Source organism: Gopherus evgoodei, chromosome 2 (assembly GCF_007399415.2).
Source record: "Gopherus evgoodei ecotype Sinaloan lineage chromosome 2, rGopEvg1_v1.p, whole genome shotgun sequence".
Lineage (NCBI taxonomy): Eukaryota > Metazoa > Chordata > Testudines > Testudinidae > Gopherus > Gopherus evgoodei.
Window position 1 is genome coordinate 253,171,999 of NC_044323.1, and position 20,723 is coordinate 253,192,721.

Genomic DNA, 20,723 nt, shown 5'->3' on the forward strand with positions numbered 1-20,723 from the left:
CATAGTCCCACTCTTGAACTGCATCAATAGTGTAGCTTGGACCAGTGGAACCTTCTAAGAAAAGTGCTCATTGCAGCACTCTCATGGCTCCATGCCCCTCTCCTTATGGATCTGAAGATTTGAGGGCAGGGCTATAAAGGAGGCGTGGTGTGATGATTGCTTGTGATCTTTCCAACTACGGCAGCAGATGGACCAGGACACTTGCCAAGTCGTGGCACCCCCAATTCAAAGGAACATATTGTTCCCAATGTCATCCCCTTAGTTTAGCTAGATATTAGGGTGGTGGGTTTTTTTTGGTTTTTTTGTTTGTTTGTTTTTGAGGGGGTTTTGACTAAGGATCTTAGTGCCCTGGCACAGGTCCTTGTTTTTAGTATGTTGGAAACAAAGACACCAGGTTTCTTGCCCTGCAGCTTTTCCTGCTTTGAATACCCTTCTGTTATATGGCCTGTTTGAGGAAATGTCATTCACCTTTTCTTTGCTCTATATGCAGCACCTTCACCCCTTGGGCCAGAAAGGAGTTGCATTTGCCTCCAACCTGTTATTGCAGGAAGCATTAGCACCTAAACCTTTCAATTCAAGAAACCCAGGGATCTGCAAATGCTGGGAGACCAGCCTCAGCTTTTGCCCCAAAGGGGGTCAAAAAGTCCAGTAGAATCCTAATATAGGTGTCTCTCTCATTGATTGGAGTCAAACCTAAGGTACTACCAGTCACTGTGAATCCATAAGATGAGAGGTGACACCTCTGCTGAAAAAGCTAATTCTCGAGAGCACATATCTAAGGAACTTATATGTCTGGTTCCATGCACTGAAGTGCAAAAGTGTCCCCATAAGGCTTCAGCCTTGGAAGTCAGAGCCACAACAAAGAGTGGTTATAGAAGGCCAAGACCAAATTACAGAGCTGTATTCTGGTCTGGATCAGAGGCCGTTGGTTCCATACTTGAAACTTCATTGTGAGCCTGATGAGGCACCTGATGCTTCTTGTGAGCCACTAAGTTCCTACTGGAGGATCCACTGTTAATAGGGTGACTCAGTAACATGGTGACTCAGATATCAAGCCCTGGGAACACCCTCATTCAGATCAGGGGGACCCTCAATCCTTAAAGGTAAAGAAGGGAGAAAACTTGTTCACCTTAGCCTCTAAGGATAGAACAAGAAGCAACAGGCTTAAACTGCAGCAAGGGAGGTTTAGGTTGGACATTAGGAAAAAGTTCCTAACTGTCAGGGTAGTTAAACACTGGAATAAATTGCCTAGGGAGGTTGTGGAGTCTCCATCTCCGGAGATATTTAAGAGTAGGTTAGATAAATGTCTATCAGGGATGGTCTACACAGTATTTGGTCCTGCCATGAGGGCAGGGAACTGGACTCGATGACCTAGAGTCTATGAATCTATAAGTGTAAGGTAGTGGGATGCTAGTTCCCCCTTCTCCAGAAAAGAAAAGGCCTTACAAGGGTAAATCAGTTTCCCTGTCTATACAGATCTCTCCAAAGATAAATGAATCTGCCCCTAAAAACTGTACTAGTTCCTCAGGGAAATGTCTCACCTCCTTTGATTGTTTGCTTACCAAACTATTGTCAGCCTTGGAAACTGCCTCTGATCCAGAATCGGGCCATGCCCTGCCTGATCCCATTCCTTGCCCTTCTTTTGCCAGGGAAAGCATGAGGGAAATTAGAGTTATCAAGACTCTCAGTTCCATATCTTCAGACCATAAGATCACTCTTCCTTGGACTAGGAGGTACCACCCTGGGTATTATGGCCCTATTTGTCTTCCCCTATGTATTAACCTGAATTTAAAAAGGCTGAAGAAAGGCAGGTTCCAACAGAGCCTTCTCCCAAAAGAATTCAGGTGAAATATCATGCCCCGATTTGTCACTGACTGGTACTGAAGGAACAGTCTCCTTTACTTGTCACAGACATACTGCCTGAAGAGAAACTAAAGGGGCCTGTTGAACCTTTAAATGCAGATATGGATCTGGATGATCAAACTTCACCAGATGATAGTGTGGGTGCATCATCTTCCTCCCCTCCAGAAGATATGTTCCAATTTCACAAACACATGGAAAGGTTGGGTACTAATTACCTTGAACATCCTTTAGGAACCTCAGAGTAAAAGACACATCTGTTCTTGATATACTGGGGTCATCTTCTAGAAGTGAGATACCTTGCCAGTCTTTGATGGTTTATTATAGCTGGCAAAAAGTATCTGGTTAAATAGATTACCCGGATAGACAATTTGTAAGAAAACAGACAAATTATGCAGCTACTTGCTGAGGAATTCTCATTCTCCTGACCCACCCAACTCCAAATTCATTGGTGGTGACAGCTGCCATTCAGAGAGTTAAAATGCGGGGGTCAAGACTTTGTCCCTTCAGTTAGATAGGTAAGATAGGCAGATGTTCTCTTTTGCAACACTGGGCATTAGACTGTGAGCTATCAGGTGGTAATGTCCACAAGAGCTTAGTAGGCTAGTCTCTCAAATGTTGTACCAATTATATTAGACCAGTAAAAACCAGCAGGATCTTATTAAAGGGGACAAGGCAAAGATGCCACATTTATTATGATAACAATTTATGACTAATAACTAATATCTTCTTATACACACCACATTACACCTATTACCTATACACACACACACACATTCACATTATACATAATACCTATACACACACACACACATTCACATTCATCAGGTGTTCTGCAGCTGCTGCATAGTTACCAGTCCTGAAGATAGCTTAAGTTCATGGCTTGATTATGCAGCTTGGGTTCATAGCTTGTGGCAGCTAACTGGCCAGGAAAGCTGGGCACAAGGCTGAGCTGGATCTCTGTTGGGCAGGCACCGATGTTCTTCCATGTTGGCAGCAGAATGTTACCCAGAGTCTCTCATCTCACCCTTCTTTTTTTAATAGGCTTTTAGTTTGGATTCAAAGTCTATAGGTCTTGCTGTGTCACGCTGCCTCTGGGTTTAGATTGATCACCCATCAATTGCAGGTGTGACTTTCAGCCTTGAACCTGGCTCTGATCTTCCTTCTGTTGTTCTGTTGTGCTTTTCTTTTTAGGGTGGATGCTTCTTACTTTGTTTAGGGCTGTTGTCTAGGTCTTCAGCCGTTGGTATTTGAACTTTATCTCATCAGGACAGGCTGGGGCTGGAGGTTGATTCCGTCATTCATACATACCTCATTCACACATCTAAACTAAACTAATAAGATTACAGCAGGGTTTGCAAAAATGAAGGTTGGAGGAAGCTTTTACAAAATGGAGTGAGTGTTTTAAAATGGGGTTTGAATTACAATATGGAACAGAAGTTCTTCTTCGAGTGATTGCTCATATCCATTCCAGTTAGGTGTGTGCGCCGTGTGTGCACATTCGTCGGAAAACTTTTACCCTAGCAACTCAGTGGGCTGGCAGATCGCCCCCTAGAGTGGCGCCGTCCTGGTGCTCGATATATACCCCTGACGGCCCACCCGCTCCTCAGTTCCTTCTTACCGCCTTTCTGTCCCCAGCCGCCATACTCTGTGCCTAGCCAGAGACAGGACTTTGGCAAATGGCAAGGCCAAGGTGGTCGCAGACGAACGTCAGGACCCCTAAAGAGCCAAGGTCAAGGTCCCTCGCAATTACCACTGGGACCAAAGACGAACCTTCCAAAGTGCGCCTGAGGGCGATGTACCAGTCACAGGCCGGGATCCCAATCCTGCTTTCTCCAGGCGTGGCCCCAGTTAATTTCAGATCGCTGGGTCCTGCGCACGGTGGAGCATAGGTACCACCTCTAATTTGTTCCAGCCCTGTCCCCCTTCAGGGACCCCTCTCACGAGCAATTCCTCATACAAGAGGTGCAGACGCCGACTGACGAAAGGGGCAAGGGGGTTTATTCCCGTTATGCCCTAGTCCCCCACTCGAACAGAGGTCTCAGACCTTCCTAGTCCTGCGCAGACTCAACCAGTTTAGGATAAGGTTGAAGTTCCGCATGGTATCCCTGGGAACCATTATTCCATCCTTGCCTCCTGGGGGCTACTATGCCGCCCTCGATATGAAGGACGCGTACTTTCGCAACGCCATCTTCCCTCTGCACAGGAGATACCTCCGCTTTCTAGCCAACCGTCAGTACTTCTGGTTTATGGCCATAGTCGCCGCCTATCTTCGCTGATGTCGGATATGCGTTTTTCCGTATCTGGACGATTCGCTTATCCGAGGAGACTCCGAGACACAAACCACTCAGCATATGGGCATCGTCACGGTCTTATTCACAGGTCTAGGCCTGATGATTACTATAGAGCAATCCACTCTGGTTCCCACGCAGAGGTTGGACTTCCTAGGGGCTATCCTGGTCTCCGACCTAGCCGGAGCCTGCTTATCACAACTGCGGTTTTAGGTGATGGCAACAATCATCCGAGGTCTGCAGACTTTCCCAACGACCTCGGCTCGTACTTGTCTCAGTCTCCTGGGTCCATGGCTGCCCGCAAGTTTGTAACCAAACATGCCAAGCTCCGCCTCCGTCCTCTCCAAGTCCGGCTCACCTCGGCGTACCACCCGGACAGGGAGCCAATGGTCATGGTAGTCACCGTTCCCTCGAGCACCTTAGGCTCCCTAGAGTGGTGGCTAACTCCCTCCCTGGTGTGGGCAGGGATGCGGTTCCATCCGCCCCAGCCCTCACTGCCCCTGACGACGGACGCGTCATCTCTCTGCTCGAGTGCTCATGGTCACCTCCGAGCTTAAGGCCTTTGGTCTTCTCGGGAGCGGGCATTCCACATCAGTGCCCCAAAAATGAGAGTAGTCCGCCTGGCGTGCCAGGGGTTCCAGCGGCAGCTGCGAGGCCATGGTATCTCGGTGTTTACAGCCAACACAATGGCCACGTGCTTCATAAATAACCAGAGAGGGACATGGTCCTCCCCCCTTTTGTCAGGAGGCCATCCATTTCTGGGACTTTTGCATGGCCCACTCGATGGAGCTGGTGACGTCCTTTCTCCCAGGCGTTCGGAACGTCTTGGCGCTTTGACTCAGCAGGTCTTTCCTATCTTACGAGTGGTCACTCTGCCCCATGTGAGGCATTCTGCTTTCCAGAAGTGGAGATTTTTCCTCACATAGACCTGTTCGCTCACCGCGAGAGCAGAAAATGCCAGAAGTTCTGCTCCTTCCAAGGTCTCTCCTCGGGATCGATCTTGGACGCATTCCTGATGCCGTAGAAAGGCCAACTCCTTTATGCCTTCCCACTGTTCACACTGGTTCATTAGGCCCTGCTCCGCAGGGGCAGAGCGCGCATCATCATGATCACTCCAGTGTGGTCCAGGCAGCACTGATATACCACGTTGCTCGGCCTGTCAATAACCGACCCAATTACCCTGCCACCCCACCCAGACCTCATCACTCAGGGCCACGACAGGCTTCGTCACCCAGACCTGCAGCCTCTTCGCCTCACGGTGTGGCTGCTGCGTAACTGAGCCGGGGTGACAGGAAGCCTTCCACCTGGTCAACGTACCGGGCTGAGTGGAAGCGTTTCTTCTACAGGTGCAATACGCTCGATCTTGCTCCTACTGAGGTCTCGATTCCCTCTATTTGGCCTGCCTCTGGCCTTCAGCGGCAGGACCTGGCGGTATCATCGCTGAGGGTACACTCGGCAGCCATCTCTACCTTCCAGCCAGGCTAAGGTGGATGTTCCGTGTTCTCACACTCTATGGGTTCGAGGTCCCTCAAGGGCTTGGAGCGCTTGCACCCTTGGGTGCGTCGCCCAGCCCCAACCTGGGACCTCAATCTAGTTTTAAACAGACTTATGTCTCCCCCATTCGAGCCGTTTGCGACCGGCCCTCTGCTATACCTGTCTTGGATGACAACTTTCCTCGTAGCTGTTACATCGGCCAGACAGGTCTCAGAGCTCTTACGGTGGTTCCGCCGTACACTAGATTTCACAAAGACAAGGTGCAGTTATGACTGCACCCGGCTTTCCTCCCTAAGGTGGTTTCGGCCTTTCATGTTACCCACAGCTCAGCGCAATGGGCGCAACAATTGCATTCCCTTGACATCTGTGGAGTGCTCGCATTTATATTGTGCTGACAGAACCATTTCGTAAGGTGCCCCAGCTCTGTCACGGTAGCAGACCAAAGGGAAGGCTTGCTTGTTTTCCTCTCAGAGGATCTCATCTTGGGTGATGGCGTACATCCGCACTTGTTATGATTTGGCTCATATTTCCCCAAGCCACATCATCGTGGATTCTACCAGGGCTCAGGCTTCATCTGCCGCCTTGCTGGCTCGTGTTCCTACCCACGAGATCTGTCGCGCAGCTCCATTGGTCCTCGGTCCATACCTTTGCTTCGCAGTATGCCCTGGTTCAACAGTTAACAGATGCTGTAGCCTCTGGCTCAGCAGTTTTCATTCTGCCACATTTCACTCCGACCCCACCGCCTACATAAGGCTTGGGATTCACCTAACTGGAATGGATATGAGCAATCACTCGAAGAAGAAAAGACGGTTACTCACCTTTGTAACTGTTGTTCTTCGAGATGTATTGCTCATATCCATTCCACACCCGCCCTCCTTCCCCACTGTCAGAGTAGCCGGCAAGAAGGAACTGAGGAGTGGGTGGGCCGGCAGGGGTATATATCGAGCACCATGACGGCGCCACTCTAGGGGGCGACCTGCCGGCCCACTGAGTTGCTAGGGTAAAAGTTTTCCGATGAATGTGCATGCGCGGCGCACACACCTAACTGGAATGGATATGAGCAACACATCTCGAAGAACAACAGTTACAAAGGTGAGTAACCGTCTTTTACAGTGTAGGCAAGTGTAGTGAATGGTGAACAGAAGTTACATTAATAAAGTGAACAATTAAAAACAATTTCATTTATCAGTTCTACATTAGTAGGCTAGTCTCTCCGTTGAAATGGAACCACTGCAGTGGGACTCAGTCTGGCAGTGTTCCTGAACCAGCACTTGCTAGTCAGTGCCAACAGAGATGTCTTACTCTATCCTTCACTGAATTTTAGACCTCAATCAAATTACATCATACTGGCCTCTCAGAGTTAAATGCCTAAAGCAGGCTGGCACATTCATTCAGAAGGGGCTTTGGGTTTTGTGGATAAGAATGCTATCTTTGTAAACTATTGTACAGATTTTTTTCTGGTTTATGAAATGGGTTGCTTTAATTTTAATGATCAACTAAACAGAAAAAACTTCCTGGTTTGGTCTTTTATCTACTTTTATTTGCTTTTTCTATTTTTCTGCATAAAATCCAATAAAAAGTATTGGAATCTTCAACAATAACTGTATAGTCCTCCTGTTCCATAATCATTTTCCATTGTCTGTTTTTCGTATTGGATTTTATCCCAAGCCACAGGACCACAGTAATCACTTTTTCTTACAACTAGTGTAGCTTCCCTTATAGAGAAGTTCCACTGTCTCATCAGCAACAATTAACAGTGGAATACTTCCAGTTTTTCTCTATTGTAGATTTACTAAGTATGCACTGTGGCAGTAATTGAGATCCTCTTCAAAATAGGTACATAAATAATGAGTGAGCAGTGGACATCAGATAAATATGGCAGGGTTAGAAACCTAGCTGAGATACTTTGGGTCAGAGCAGGTGACAGAATCAGACACCTGGATTATATTTCTAACTTTTCCACTGACTTAGCAAGTCACTTAATTTCACAGGGCCTCCGTTTGTTAGTAAAATCAGGAGTGTACAGGTTTTCTTAGTTTTAATTCTTATTAGGAACTTACAGAGCCTCCTAAATTGCTATCTAATGCCAAAGTATTACAATTTTGCTGGTTAAATCTAATTCTAGGTATTTCAAGCTCTCCTACATTTCCACTGGCAGAAATCATGAAAAATTGCACTAATCTGTAGCTAACCCTCAGCAGCCGTGCATTAAATATGGAGTGTTAACACAGCTGTATAATACTAAATTTTTTCTAGTTATGTTATACCCTCCCTGCTAAATCTACAGAAATAGTAGAGCTCAGATTTCTATTTATTTTAAATGTGTTGCTTATGTACTCTGTTGATGGAGAAGTTGGTAGTTATAATTATTGTTAGCCTAACCAGAATCTGAATGACTATGCTTTCTTTATTTGGACATTTATTTCTATGCTAAGGTTATGTCAGATTTTTGTATAGTTGGAGATCCTGCTTGAAATCTGCCCCCATTGAAGTCAATAGAAAAATGGCCACTGACTTCACTGGGACAAGGATTTCCCCTTGTTTCCTAAACCTGGTTTACTGCAGAGTGGCTTTCAACATTTTATATATAATAATCATCTTTGGTTTTATTCTGTTTTTGTGCAAGACAACTACCTCACCATGGTTTTACCAAGCAAGGTCCTTTAAAACCTTATAATTACACTAGCACTTGCATAGTGATTTAGACTTGTTTACTAACACTCACAATACCCCTAGAAGGTATTGTTGTATTATCCCCGTTTTACAGATGGGGAAACTGAGACACAGATTAGATACTTAACCTCTCTATATAGGATATTTCTAGAGCGTGCGTCTAAGCATGAAGTACAGTAATATAAAACTTGCAAGAAGTCATCCTAGTAAATTCTTCCAGACTGCAGGAAGTCTTCCCATATTCATTTGTTAATAATTCTTTGTAACTGATTTGCTACAAGGACGTTGGAGGATCTGGAATGAGATCTAAGATTATAATTTGAGAGTTTCTGGCTCCTAGTTCTCTGCTCAGATCTCTACAGCATGTCATGTTTTTTAATACCTGCCACAGAATCTTATTTCCTTAGTAATTGACTAACCTTAATTACTTAGGATCACTGCAGGCTATTCCTTCAGTAGATCTCTGCAACTGGGCAAATGCAGCAACCAACAGAAAGCAAACAGCAAAATTCTCATGGAGGAAAAATGTTCAAGGGTTGCTTCTTCAGTCAGTTAGCACTGCAGAAGTAGAGTATTGGTATCTGCCTCTTAACTTTGTTTAGTGAGTAAATAGATTTTCTGTTAATCTATATTTTCAAAAATTGATAACAGTTGTAAAAATTTGCTTCATGCTAACATATGATATGCAGTGTCTCAGGTTTACAGCAATTTATATTTTCTTTAATTTGCAAGTTTCAACACCGCCAAGAAAAGGAATTCTGCTAGTTCCTGTAGCTCAAATATTTCTTCAGTGTAAAACAAAATATTTTATTACAGACTTGACATACATAGATATATAAACACAGTTTAAATATATCAGGTATGCACATTGTGTGTATTCAAAAAAATTTTTAATGTCAAAAGTAAATTACACCCTTTTTTGAATTTGAAATTTAACAGAGCAAAGGCAGAGCAGCAAGTTGTGTATCTTGCACACAAAAGGTGGTGTGCATACAGATTATCAAATGTGAAGACATGTAGATGCCTCAGCTGAATTCTTAACTTCCTGAGCGCACTGTTAGTAAATGATTTAGTTGACATATTCATAAAAATCCATTTTAATTTATACTAGTTTTATTTTCAAATAACAAAACTGATTTGTGAGATGTTCCCTCTACTGTATCTACTTCAAAAATGTCAAGTTGATACTCTCGCAGCGACAACTCTGAACTTTAAAAATGAATATCAAATGATGTATTCCAGTATTACATTTTAGACATGTTCTAGTTATGTATCACACCCACTGTATGAAGGCAGTAAGTTTCAATGGAATTGTAATACATAATGTAAAATATGTATCTTAGTTGTCAGACCATGCTGGAGTGCCCTACTAATGTGTGGAAAAAGTGAAATGTTGCTCTAATATATCTATCACTCAAGCAGATAGAAAATGCTTCATAATTTGGGAGCAACTGAGTAGCAATCAATAGAAAATACTTGAAGCTGCTATCTATCATACAGGAAAGCAACATTAGATGTCAGAATTGCTTTGTTAGGGCTTATCACACAAGTTGTATGACTTCAGCTGTACTAGTATTTTTAAAGTGGTATGACCCCCTAGAATGGATGCAGTTGTGTTGGTACAAACGTATTTTGTACTAGGCTAGCTATTCCCATATGGGATAAGGTACCTTTATGACGGGAAAACTATTTTGGACAGAAAAAACCCAAACTCTAACTGAACTAGTACTGATGCACAAAGTGTGTGTAGAATAGACCTTAGTCTGCCAAATGGCACGAATGCTACTTTGAACCCACTGAATCACTTGCTCCCAGGGCCGGCACAACCCATTAGGCGACCTAGGCAATCACCTAGGGCACTGACATTTGGGGAGCCGCAACCGCAGCAGCTGGATGTTCGGCCGCCGCGGTCATTGGTATTTCGGGGGCGGGACCTTCCACTGTCTCTGGGGACACCATTTTGGGGGTGGGACCTTCCGCCGCCTAGGGCGCCAAAAAGGCTGCCGGCGCTCCTGCTTGCTCCTTATAATCTTTGTAGTTCATTTTTTAAAAACAGGTTCGGTGTAGAATCCAAGTTCTAAGGCTCCCATAAAGGAAAACTTCAGTGTAATATGCAATATCCTAATCCAGGGGTGGGCAAACTTTTTGACCCGAGGGCCACATCGCGGTTACACAACTGTATGGAGGGCCAGGCAAGGAAGGCTGTGCCTCCCCAAACAGCCTGGCCCCTGCCCCCTATCTGTCTACTCCCACTTCCTGCCTCCTGACTTCCCCCCTCACAACCCCTAATCCATCCAACCCCCCCTGTTCCTTGTCCCTTGACCGCCCCCCTTCCGGGACCCCCACACCCATCCAACCACCCTCTGCTCTTCATCCTCTGATCACCCCCTCCCAGGACCCCTTGCCCCTAACTTCTCCCTGGCATCCCACCCCCTTATCCGACCCCCCCATCCCCTGACTGCCCTGCCGACCCCTATTCACATCCCCAACCCCTGACAGGTCCCCTGGGACTCCCACCCCTCCCTGTTCCCTCTCTCCTGACTGCCCGTCCAGAACCTCCGCCCCATCCAACCGCCCCCTCCTCCCTGACTGCCCCCCCCCGGCCAGTACCCTCTGCCCCCTTACCAGCAGCAGGAGCTCACAGCTGCAACACCCGGCCAGAGCCAGCTGTGCTCCCCACGCTGCCCAGCAGGAGTGGCGCGCCAGAGTGCAGCCCATGCGGCAGCATGGCTGCAGGAGATAGGGGGACAGTAGAGGAGGGGCTGGGGACTAGGGTCCCCAGCCGGGAGCTCAGGGGCCGGGCAGGATGGTCCCGCAGGCCGGATGTGGCCCACGGGCCGTAATTTGCCCATGTCTGTCCTAATCACTAAGGGCAAGGTCACTAAACATGTTTAAGTGCCAGAAACATAAGCCTTGATTAAAAACAGGAAGCTGCCATTTTGACAGTGTCATGTGGCAGATTAGGACTGAGAACACAAGTGTCATTAAGAAAACACTGAAAATCTGATTTTTTTTTTTTAATTTAACAGGTCCATTCTTTTATAATAAATCTTATAAAACGTGTTTTACAACTTAAAGAGATAAACTTAGTATTATGCACTAATGCACAATTATAAATTGACCTATGCAAGTCCCTAAAGCTGTATCGACAAGACCTGCTACCAGTCACTTTCTTCATATTTGTGCTATTGATCACATATTGTGGTTGATGCTTTTCTATTCTTCCTCTTCCATCTTTTCAGTTGATAGCACCAGTTAGTCTTTCATCTCATGTTTAGGTCTGCACTTCTGTTTTTCATACATATAGATGTTACCTGTTTATTAGTCATCCTATCAAATTCTACACAATATTAAGCCTTTTATCCTCCTTCATTCAATTTTCCTTTCTTGATATCTCAATTTTGAGTTTGACGGTTGTTGAAGGTGTTTCTCCCTTCCTTATTATTAAAAAAAAAGTTCTCAAACAATCAAATGTGGTGTTGAGCAATGACCGTCTTCCTGCAAACTCCAAAACTTCCACAGACTTCTAAGTAATTATGTCAGCAGACATATGGGAGCCACTCCTCTTCTACCACCTTACTGTAGTAATTTTAGCGGCATCTGAGATTAATTCTTTGTGGCTTTTACAAAACAGTTTTCAGGACGATTAAATAAAAATACTAAGGGGTTTTCTGACAGCTGACACCCTGTTATTTCCCTCCCTTATGGAGTCTCCAATGGTTTTCTAAACAGTCTTAATTTTTGGGCAGGTCCACAATATATGGAGAAATTACTCCTCTATTTCATTGTCAGAGGGGTAGCTGTGTTAGTCTGGATCTGTAAAAAAACAACAAAGAGTCCTGTGGCACCTTAAAGACTAATAGACGTATTGGAGCATAAGCTTTCGTGGGTTAATACCCACTTCGTCAGACGCACCTATTTCATTACATTTTATCCAGCATTTGCCTGTCCCTGTACCATAAATTTGTTTAATTTTAAGGGGAGCTAAGTACCCTTAATAAAGAATTTTGTGTAGTTTTCTTTTGTTAACGTGTTGAGGTATGGGAACTGTTGCTGCATATGTTCTTCCTCAGTTTTGGGGAGTCTATGCCTACATCAGCTTATTTCGTGTATGGGCTAGTCTACACTAGAATCGCTATAGTGATTCCAGAAGACTTGAGAAACGCTAACATTGTTCTAATCTTTAAGAGAGAAGATAAGTCAGACTGTGGAAACTATTGAGGCATTGCCTTGCTATCTACAGCAGGGAAAATTCTTGCCTATATCCTCTTAAACTAATTTCTTCCCCTTCCTGCGGAAATATTGCAGAATATCAGTGTGCTTTTAGATCATCCTGTGGGACAACCAACATGATCTTCGTTGTATGCCAAATCCAGGAAAAGTGTCTGGAGCAAAATCAGGACCTGTACATGGCCTTCATTGATTTGACAAAGGCCTTTCACTTTGTCAATCATGAAGCCCTATGGAAGGTGCTGGCCAGATTTGGCTGCCCTCTAAAATGTATTAAGGTCCTAAGGCTTCTCCATGAACAGATGACCGCCATGGTTCTCTGTAATGGCCTTGAGATGGAACCTTTCATCATCAAAACTGGGGTTAAGCAAGGATGCATTGTTGCCCCAACCCTGTTCTCCATCTATTTAGCAGTTATTTGGTCCTCGTTAAAGACCGACTCCCCAGTGGAGTTGACATTCAATACAGAATGGATGGGCAACTCTTTAATCTTAGACATGTCCGCTCAAAGTCTAAAGTCTTCAGGGCGTCCATTATTGATCTTGTATGCTGATGACTCTGTCATCCTTGCACAAGCTGAGAATGACCTTCAGTCCACACTGGTTTTTCTTTCACAAGCTTACCGAAGCCTTGGATTCTCACTCAGTCCTGAGATGACTAAAGTGCTCTATCAACCTCCTTCAGGCCTTGCACATGACCATCGAGGGTCAGACTTTGGGAGACAGTTGAGCACTTTTGTTACCTCGGTAGCCAGCTTTCTCAAAAGCAAAAATTGATAGAGAGATCCAGCACAGGATCCAGTGCGCAAGTGCTTCCTTTGGGAAATTGTTCTGACGCATTTTCATGGACCGTGACCTACGGCAGGACACCAAGATCCAGGACTATGAGACAATTGTTGTTCCCACACTGCTCTATGGATGTGAAACTTGGGTGACCTATCAACAGCACTCAAGAGTCTGGAGAGGTACCACCAACAATGCCTCCGGAAGATCCTTCGCATCAAGTGGCAAGATTGCTGAAGCCAATGTCACCAACATTGAAGCAATGATCCTCCTGCACCAACTTCACTGGGCTTGACATTGTGTGCGGATGCCAGACTCTCGCCTCCCAAAACAAGTCCTCTACTCTCAGCTCACCCATGGCCGGAGATCCCGTGGTGGTCAGAGGAAATGCTACAAAGACACACTGAAAGCGTATCTTAAGAAAACTGATGTAGACATCACAAGCTGGGAAGAGCAAGCCACCAGCCGACCATATGGCACCATATCCTACGTCAGGAAGTGGCCCACTTCAAGGAAAAGCGCCTTGCCCTTGAAGCTGAAGAGAGAGAAGGAAAAAAGAAAACTTTCTCCTAGCAGGCAGCTGACCTGACACAAAATGTCTGTACCTACTGTAGGGGGATTTGCGGTTCTGTAATCAGACTCCTGAGTCATCTCAGGACCCATATGTAAATCTATGATAGAGATCATCCTCGAATCGAGGGATTGCCAATCAATCACAGTGGTGCAGCTAGTGTAGATACTCTGTGCAACTAGCAGGGCAAGGGACTGGACTCAATGACCTCTCGAGGTCCCTTCCAGTCCTAGAATCTATGAATACTAAATCCACTTCTTCTGCGAGAGATGGTAGCTATGTCAACAGGAGAAGCTCTCCGGCCATCACAGCGCTGTCCACACTGGTGCTTAGGTCGGTGTAACTTACATTTTCATACCCCTGAGTGACCTAAGTTATACTGACATAAATGCTTTTGTGTACAAGCCCTAAGTAACAGTTAAAAATTACTTTTATAGAATGAAGGTAAACTTTTGTGTTTCATTGATGTAGTGAGTAGTTCTTCAATTTCCAACAATTTTTTCTTAGGTTTGCCTTTTTGTGGGGTGGGTTGAAAAATGTCTTAATAGTATATATTGGTACACTGGAATTTTGCTGTCTTACGCATCATATTTCATCAAGTGATCTAAATGTATTTTCTGCAAACTGATGGCAGAATTTTGATATACCTGAAGTTCCCAAATGTCAGAACTTCCTAGGTTTTTATGGTGTTAATTTCTATATTGTCTGTCATGGATATTAGAGGTGATAGATGTGGGTTTTGCTTTCTAAATAAGTTACCCCAAGCTTCTACTGCTCTTTTTAATAAAAGAGTGGTTATAAAGCCAGTCCTCCCTTTTATCCTGGCCTTTATAACATCGATTGTTTAACCCTGGGATTCTTATTTCTTCAAATGAATTTATTTATTTTGGACACCATTGATCTATGAGATTTCCTGGGACTAAAACCTGGAGCATTTGGAAAAAGCCAATTAAGGATCAGATATTCATTTTAACTACCTGTAGTTTCGCCTTTGAAATTTCATATTTTTACCAAATTTCCAGATGTCTTGATTTTCTTAATCAAAGGAATATAATTAATATTATGTAAGTCTTGCCCTCTTTTAGCAAAGTATATTCCAAGGTATCTTAATGATGTAGTTACCCATTTATATTTGTATTTATCTTGTATAGCATTCAGTAAATCAGAGCCCTCACCTACATCCAGGCATTCTGACTTATTTTAAATCCTGACTTTTTGCCACATTTTAAGATTTCCTCTTGCAATTAGTAGTGTGTGAGCTGGATTTGTAACACATACCATGACTTCTGCATATAAGAGTGACTTGTGTTCCCTGTTTCCTTTTGTAATTCCATTTATATTAGGATTATTTGAGTGATTGGGCAAATCAATCCTTTAGCAAAAAGAGGTGATAAGGGGCATTCTTGGCTTGTGCCTCTAAAAATGAGGAATGTTTCTGATAATTATCCATTCATTCATAATAGCAAATGGGTTGGAATATAAATTGTTAATCCAATTTTGAAATTTAGGGCCTAAACCAAATGTATCTGAAGTATCTTTTAAGGAATGCTAGTTTACTCAGTCAAAAACTTTTTCTGCATCTAGTGATTAAAAATAGATGGGACTCATAGGTAGAATCTGCACAGAGGATCAGTTCCAAAACTGCAAATATGATCTGATAGCTGCCTGTCTTGGATCCGTTAATGTAGCTAGGTAATAATTATAAATCAGATGGTTTCAAAGGACACTTGGAAATAAAACCTTAACTTTTCAGAAAACTAAATCATGGAGAAAAATAACCAGACTTAATATTTGCATTGTTTTACTCCTCCAGCACCTCTGGTTTGGATTGTGATTCTTGGCTAACTGAAGAGGTTGGATTCTTTTTTCCTAATTCTTACAAGGCCTCCACAGAGTTCCCTACACAGCTGGCTTGCGGTATCAAGGAAATAAATTTGGATTTCCCACAGTCTGGTCTACACTTAAAAGTTAGGTCGACATAGCTACAGCATGCAGGGATCTGAAAATGTCTCTCCCCCCGCCCCAAGGGCACTGTAGCTATGCCGACCTACACCCGAGTGTAGACAGAGCTAGGTTGATGGAAGAATGGTTCTTTCAACCTAGCTATCATCACTTGGGCAAGTGAAGTTCCTACAGCAATAGAAAAACCCCATCACTGCAGGAAGGATCTACACTTTGGTGCTATGGCCATAGCCTAGACATGGCCCACATAGCTGTGTTGCACTGCTACTAGCTTGTTAATTCCGTCCCATAAATGTATATTTATTTTTTCTCTTTTACTGACACTGGTATCATACGAGCAACATTTTTAAATCAGTCTCTGCAGTTAGCTAGCTGAAGTTTATATTATGTACTGTGTCTTATGCTTGGTATTATATTCCTTGCAGGAAATTTAGATTACATACACCTCTATCCCACTATAATGCGACCCGATGTAACACGGGTTCGGATATAGCACGGTAGGAGAGGGGCTCTTGCTGCTGCAGGGAGCCCCTAGCCCTTTAAATCATCACTGGAGTCCTGCCGCTGCTACTCCGGGGCTGCAGCAGCAGGGCTTGGGAAGTGCTTTAAAGGGCCTGGGGCTCTGGCTGCTGTGGGGAGCCCTGGGCCCTTTAAATCACCGATGGAGCCCTGCTGCCACTACCCTGGGGCTGCGGGGCTCCCTGTGGCCGGAGCTGTGGGCTCTTTAAATCACCACTGCAGCCCCGCCACCGCTACCCCGCTATAACAGCATTTCACTTATAACACGGTAGTGATTTTTGGCTCCCCATGACTGTGTTATATCAGGGTAGAGATGTGTATATATATTTTAAACAATAATATAACCAGTTCAGTTCTAAAACTGCATGGATTCAGGGTGGGGGAATTTTTTTTTCCCCAAAGTGTCATACAAAAAGTATGATTTGTGTTGGATTCCATTTTTAGCAAATTTCTACCAGTCGGCTAAGAAAAGAGGAGGAAGATGAAGAGGAGGAAGAAGAGGAGGAGGAGGAGGAGGATGAATTGGAAGCTACCAAGGAAGAGAGATAACTTTAGGAACTGTTCTAAGTTTTTTTTTTTCACATGACAAGGCAGTCTCTTTGCTTAACAGCTTTTATATTTTAGATTGAGAATTTCACTGAGGTCATCCATTAAAATAATTACAAACAGCAAGAAATTGGCAGCAACATTTAATCCTGTTCATTTGATTGGCTATTTGTTACTTGAACAGCAGGTCAGTCTTGAAGATTGTAACTAAGTGTACTGAAAATGGATGATTTCAGTAGATAGAAAATGAAAAGCAAATAACATTTCAATAGAATTACACTACAAGCTTGTATAGTCTCTTTAATTTTAGTCAAACTTAATTTTTGTCTACTATTGCATTCAAAGTGATATACTGTAACATTTAATTGTTGCCTAGATAGTGAACACAAGGATCCTTATTCTTAGGTCGAGCTGAGCTGTATTTGTCACAGGATTTGGGTAGCTGTATACGAGCTTCATTTCACCCTCTCTCCCAATCTTGGGGACAGGTTGTAATGCAGCTACTATTGCAACTTGTACCTGGCTATCCATAACCCCAAAGAGCTGCGCTGGTTGCTGCAAAGCAGAATGCAGAAGCGATCCTGGCATCTTGCCTTGCCTTGCCAATGCCCCTGTCTTACAGAGTAGGAGGCGGAGTAGCATACTGCTGTCTTCTACCTTTCTGTTTCTTGGGGACTCCCCCAAACAGCTAGCTTTGTGGTTTTTACACTACTGGGGTGGTGCAAATGGTTTGTATCAGAACCAAGGATCTAGTCCAAGAGCTCTTTTTTTTCATACATCTTCCTTTTTACGTGAAAGTGCCTTCATGATAAAAGAACCATTGTATAAGTGTACATCGCCTTTTCATACTTGCCTTTTATACTAGTCAATTCAGTTACTGATTCTTGCCACTAGAGCAGTTATGGACAGTTGATACACTGAAATCTTGTATTTTCCTATAAAAGTATCTCTTATACACATTTCTGTATCAAATTTATATTCAGTATTATATGGAGTGAAAGTCTGTCTGCCAAATAGTTATTTCAGTATTTTATTGATCTTGAACTTCAGTATTTATTAATCTTAATCTGCAGTTATTGAAACTGTGTATATGATGGAAAAATAAAGGTTTTTAAGGAACTCCTTTTTTTGTCATTTGAAATTTTGACACAGTTTACTTATCTGTATCCAGGAATGAGTAACACACAATCTAAATTAGTATCTTAAGTAGGCACTAGCTAAACTAAGTAATTTATAACTGGATTCTCTGGCATGTAAGACATTCTTTTAGATACTATGTGGAAAACAAAAGAATGCACTGAGGAATATTTCACAATTTATATTACATGGACAAGTGTAATCTTCAGGTGTTGATACTGTAGGATATTATAATACACCATTGTTTTGAGGAAAAATAAAACCTTGCTACACTGTAACTCTGGTGAAACTCCAGATGAATCTCTTAAAACATGTTGTAGTTCAGAAAAAAATCTGATAGGAACATGTAAAATAATTTTAGGAATGACATCTTACATATTAAAATGGAAATATTACAGTAAAAGTGTAGCCAGGGAACAGTTGATAAAGAGGAAAAGACTGAGCACTCATATGTGGACCTTAGATCACATCCTTTCCATTTCAGATACTAAGTCATCTAATCCATCACCCAAATGGACAAACTAGTTGACAGCTTCCTGGGTGTAGATAGCATAAAAGTGAGTTTTGTGCTGTATTTTTAAAAGGGGTGGGGAATAAGAGAGGCAATTACGATGTTCCAGCCAGTCTCCATCTTTGGAGGTGACTAACAGTCAAATTGGCCCAGTCTGGAGCATTAGCTAGGTATAGCAAGATGAAATTAAAAGTACAGTAGAAAAGGGCACAGTCATGAAGAATCATAAGGATTGTTGTAGCACAGGAGGGCAAATTACAGTCTGTGGGCCGGATCCGGACCACAGGATTGCCAGCCACATGGCAGAGCGGGGCTAAGACAGGTTCCCTGCCTACCCTGGCCCTGCTCCCGGAAGTGGCTGGCACATCTCTGCAGCCCATGGGAGAGCAGGTGGTGGCAGAGGGCTCCATGTGCTGCCCTTGTCAGCAGGCACTGTTCCCCACAGCTCCCATTGGCCAGGAATGGAGAACCACGGCCAATGGGAGCTTGAGGGGTGGTACCCACAGGTGAGGGCACACATGACAGAGCCTCCTTCCCCACCCCACCTGCCCAGTCACTGCTGGATATGCTGGCCACTTCCAGGAGTGGCATGAGGCCTGCTTTAGTCTCGCTGCATGCCACTGCCACCCCAGAGCCACTCGAGGTAAGCAGCACCAGGCTGGAACCTGAACCTCTCCTGCATCCCACACCCTAACCCCCTGTCCTGAGCCCCCTCCCACACTCTGCACCCCAACCCCCTGCCCTGAGCCCCTTCCTGCACACTGCATCTCCTCCCACAACATGCACCCCAATTCCCTACCCCAGCCCAACATTCATGGCCCTGCATACAATTTTCCCACCCAGATGTGGCCCTCAGATCAAAAAGTTTGTCCACCCGTTGTAGCAGCTGGAGTGTCAGAAGTCTACCACAATGTAACTGCATAGAGCAAGCATGTGCTTCTGTGTTTTCAGAGTAAGGCTAGAAGAGACCACTGTGGTCATCTAGTCTGCCCTCCCGTATAAAACAGGCCCTAGAACTTCCCCAAAATAATTCCTTGGGCATATCTTTTAGAAAAAAAATCCAGTCTTAATATAAAAATTGTCAGTGGTGGAGAAACCACCACACTGCTTGGTAAAATGTTTCACTGGCTGAACAACTACCTAGGGACATAAAGGGTAACAAGATGACATTTTGTAAATATATGAGAAGCAAGAGGAAGACCAAGGAAAGGGTAAGCCCATTACTCAATGAGGAAGGAAAGACTATAACAGAATACAGCAATGGCCAGTGTTAAATGCCTTTTTTAATGCCAGTTTTCACTAAAAAAGTTAGCAGTGACTGGACAACTACCAGTGATAGTGAATATCAGTGTAAATGGGATAGGACCTGAGGCTAAAATAGGAAACAAGAAAAGAATGACTTATACAATTCAGATGTCTTCAAGTGAGCAGGGCCTGATGAAATACATCCAAGAATACTTAAGGAAATAGCCAAAGAGATTTCGGAGCCATTAGTGACTATCTTTTAGAACTCATGGAGGACAGTAGAGAGACCTGAGAACTGGAAAAGGGCCAGTATAGTATCTATCTATTAAAAAAGGGAATGAGGACAACCCAAGGAATTAGACCAGTCAGCTTAAATTCAGTACCTGGGAAGATAATAGAGCAAATAAATTTGTAAGCAACTAGAAGAAAATAAAGTGATCAGTCAATCTGCATTTGTCAAGAACAAATCAACCTAATATCCTCCTTTGGCAGGATACCAAGCCTCGTGGATAAGATGGGATACATCTTGACTTTACTAAGACTTTTGATATTGTCTCATATAACTTCCTTATAAACAAACTAGAGAAACAGAGCCTAACTGTGGATGTACAACTGGCTGGAAAACTGTATTCAGTAGCTCTTCTTTGAGTGCTTGCTCATATCCATTCCAATTAGGTGTGTGCGCGCCGCATGCATGTTCATCGGAAGATTTTTACCCTAGCAACACTCAGTGGGTCAGCTGGGCGCCCCCTGGAGTGGCGCTGCTATGGCGCCGGATATATACCCCTGACGACCCAACCGCCCCTCAGTTCCTTCTTACCACCCATGTCGGTCGTTGGAACAGTGGAGTGCGGTTTTACTGACCACCTCCCTAGCTACTCGTAGTTCTCTAGTTATTTTTT

General features: G+C 43.9%; 1 protein-coding gene across 3 annotated transcripts in view; it reads left to right on the top strand.

Annotated features, from left to right (window-relative positions):
• FAM92A (family with sequence similarity 92 member A) overlaps positions 1-20,723 on the top strand; it is a 61,244-nt gene that overhangs the window by 26,923 nt on the left and 13,598 nt on the right. For 2 of the 3 annotated variants that reach the window (XM_030553472.1, XM_030553474.1), the window contains one exon: positions 16,827-18,051. The exons of the other annotated variant lie outside the window; for it this stretch is intronic. In XM_030553472.1, coding sequence (XP_030409332.1) covers positions 16,827-16,931 — 105 coding nt within the window. In that variant the 3' untranslated portion in view covers positions 16,932-18,051. Of the gene's footprint in view, positions 1-16,826; positions 18,052-20,723 lie in introns of those variants that run through there. 3 annotated transcript variants of the gene reach the window in all.